This window comes from Morone saxatilis, unplaced genomic scaffold, assembly GCF_004916995.1.
Source record: "Morone saxatilis isolate NCDOM2014 unplaced genomic scaffold, NCSU_SB_2.0 Contig11, whole genome shotgun sequence".
NCBI classification, from domain to species: domain Eukaryota; kingdom Metazoa; phylum Chordata; class Actinopteri; family Moronidae; genus Morone; species Morone saxatilis.
Genome location: NW_023339663.1, coordinates 24,329,736 through 24,333,041, shown reverse-complemented (window position 1 = coordinate 24,333,041; position 3,306 = coordinate 24,329,736). Strand labels below are relative to the sequence as shown.

Sequence of the window (3,306 nt, the reverse complement as noted above, 5' to 3'; positions counted from 1 at the left end):
GGAAAAAAGGGACTCAATGGTATTTGGTGGAAAGGGCAGATGAACGTAATCAGTTTTAATGCTAGTTAGATCCAGGAATTTTTAAAAACAGCTGCACGAGTTTTTTTTCTAATCTAGTACACTTATTTGGATGAAATTATTTGGAGGTAAATCCAAATAAATATCAGCATTGCCTGTCACTATGTGTCTTTTGTTTCAGAATCCAGCTCTAGATGCAGATTACAATTTTCTAACTACTGCACAGGCCGTGTGTGATTGTATTATATTTCGGCATGCCAACACACGTGTAAAAATCTAAGTTTAGAGCACAGCCGAGAGCCTAGCAACGCAGTTTGTCAGTAACTTGTGTGTCTTCTAGTGCCATGGATATCAAGGAGCTGAAGTTCCTAGATTTCCAGAACACGGTCAACAAGCCCAGCTCTGGCCAGGGAGCCGCAACAGAACCTAGCTCCATACCTCCAGGACGTCACGGTCAGAGTAACAGCACCACTCACCCTCATCTGACGAGCAGCAGCTCTCATTCCAGCGCTGCTCCAATCACCATCCTACGCAGAGGTGGGTCAGTGGGTGACCTAGGGTTCCTTTACCCTCACAGTTCATCTTCTTTGGTGGAGAAAATAGTTAAAAATTATTATTCATTATTTAGAGTTTCATAATGCCTAATAATGCCGTTGCAGAATGTCGCGTAACATTTTGATATTGAGACAATTCATTTGACATACTGACATCGAGTCACATAATACTAGTCCCTTCTTTTCTAGTCAATTTCAGCTTGCATGATTGAATTGTTTGATATATTTTGTGTAATTAATGACTTTTGGTCAAGAAATACATACAGGAACTTGACTTGCCACTGTTGACTCATTTGCTAATGTAAACTATGCTCTCCAAGTATGAGTTAAGTTTGCTAACAGCGTCAGCAGCAGATAACAGAATCAGGTTTTGTACTGAAGCCTGTGACCTTTAGTCTACACTGAACACCGCCGGTGCTAATCTAGCTAGAAGAGCATGATTGTGCAGTGAAACACCAAGCAATTGACAGGATGATTTACAAATGTTAGGACAGTTTGACGCAGGTTTTCACAGGTTAGAAAAGCCCAGTTTATTTCAAACTTTTGCTTATTCATTGTGAAGCTGCACTTCCTAGTTCTCAAATCACAGAGCTATTGTTGCAGAGTGCATTTTAGGAGTCATGTACAACATAACCGGAATTTACCTCACCAATGGCCATACAGTACTCTTCTGTTTAAGAACAGAAAATAGATATTGTTTACTAGCTGAGGGAAATGTGACTCACAAAACTGTCATATATTACCCAAGCCCTTTATAAGTCAAAGAGAGTCGCTACTGAAGATGGGCAGAAAATGCAAAGTCACTCAACATCACTGTTTTTGATTATACAATAGACACATGATTGATTATACAATAGACACATGATGTTTTCTAGCTTATAATAGGAAGGAAGTCAAATTTCTCTGTGCATCAAATGATTGTTCAGATGTCAGGTCATTACGCTGCTTTAAAAGTTCCAAATAACTCCGCAGTGGAGTAATCACAGTGCTCCAGTGTCACGAAAAAAGTGATGCTTCACGCACACATGCTTGTCTTTATAGAATAAGGCTGGTGATATTCAATGTCTTTGTTACTGTCATCAAACTGTACAGCAGCAGTCATTCTTCTCTCAATACTGTCTGACTCATGTATGTGGCTTTCAGCCCTGCGCCCATTGGTTTCTTCTAATGAATTAAATCTTTAAAAGGGTCACAGCTATATCATTTCATTACTGATCATTAATTTCATAGTTTTAAGCAAACATTTGTCAAACGAGAGCAAATAGTGTATTTGTAGGGGAATATTTTGAGCCATAGATTTTTTTGTGCTAGTACCAGCATGGCGGAATCACAGTGCCCATGGTCTTGGGAATGAAGAAACAACAGCGTGGCTCACTGATGTGTTTTCAACTGTATTTGGACAACGATGGAGCTCTATGGCTCTCCGGCTTTGGATACACAGATAATACCCGACAGTAGGATCATTTCATTGGTGGTTTTGAAAAGGGGCTTTAACTTTAAAGTAAGTAATATCCCTTTCAGACTAAGGCATCTGAATGGCTCAGTGTGTGTTAGCGGACCTTCTTCCTGATCAGACTGCTCAGCTTTGGTGAGAATTTAGTTTAATGTAATTACTTTAATGTGAGGTTTTGTTTAGTGTTATTTAATGTTTATGTCACCACCTGCCTGACTAGTCTAAAGAAGGGGAGACAAAGTAACAGGAACAATAACCAGTGTCATGCAGTCCAGCACAGTGGCCCTAGCCAAAACATTCATTGTGAAGCTTATATTATTGTTTATAGTAAAGCTTGGACTATGTAGTAGAAGGGTTGTGTAATATGTCATTTGTAGTGTTGATAAGCAGATGACTTGTAGAGTCACAGTCTTGTATACAGTGATTAATGAAGCGGATCAACTTGTGACCACTGTTCCTCTTTGGCAGATGTTGAGAGTAATTTAGGAATGCATTATGAGTCATCAGTAGCTGTTGTAAGTGTGACTTACCGATTTTAAAGTTAATATAATAGTGTAGTGCTTTGATATTTTGCTCAGATTGGTTTTAAGGCTGTGTGTTTCTGAAGTTTTTGAAACCTCTTAAATGTTGACATTTTAACTGTTAGAAACAGCTAATTATAAAACCTTTGATTTAACTGTAGTTTTACTTTTATGGCAGCAATCATTTTTAGTGTTTTGTTAAATTAAATGAACTCTGAAAGGTTTTTTTTTTTTTTAAACGACGGTACAGAAAAGCACATTTGCATTGTCCTTTTCCTAAGCTGTACATGTAGTTGTAAAAATAAGAATGTGTTACTCCACCTTCCTGATTAGATAAAGGTTAAAAATGGCATTTCCTCTTGTCAACCTCCAGTTAGCAGGAAGTCTGCTTGGACAGCTCTGTGGCCTCTGCCGGAATCAGTTAAAGTCAGTTCACTTTCACACTCAGGATCACCAAACAATGGAGAAGTCAGAGGTCAATAGAATTGGCTAGTGGACAGTGTGTAATATTCTTCAGCCTGGTTGTAAAAATGACCTCTGCCTTGCTGCCTTTCCTGCACATGGAAGATGAAGCTTGCACAATAGGAAGCAAGTCTTTCAGAGACAAAAAAAAATCAGCTTTGAAAAGAAAGGTGTTTATTTTGCAGGCTGCATTTTTTCTTTTTGTGTCAGAAAGACTCGTAGCTTGTTGACCCAGTGCTACTCCCTGTGTGTCACCAGTAACTATTAAGAAGCTTGAGCATGCAACCAAACATAGTCT

At 38.8% G+C, this 3,306-nt stretch overlaps 1 protein-coding gene across 1 annotated transcript in view; it reads left to right on the top strand.

Annotated features, from left to right (window-relative positions):
* LOC118321172 (enhancer of mRNA-decapping protein 3-like) overlaps positions 1-3,306 on the top strand; it is a 19,180-nt gene that overhangs the window by 1,430 nt on the left and 14,444 nt on the right. The window contains exon 3 of the mRNA XM_035652394.1: positions 359-555. Within this exon, the coding sequence (XP_035508287.1) occupies positions 359-555 (197 nt within the window). The remainder of the gene's footprint in view (positions 1-358; positions 556-3,306) is intronic.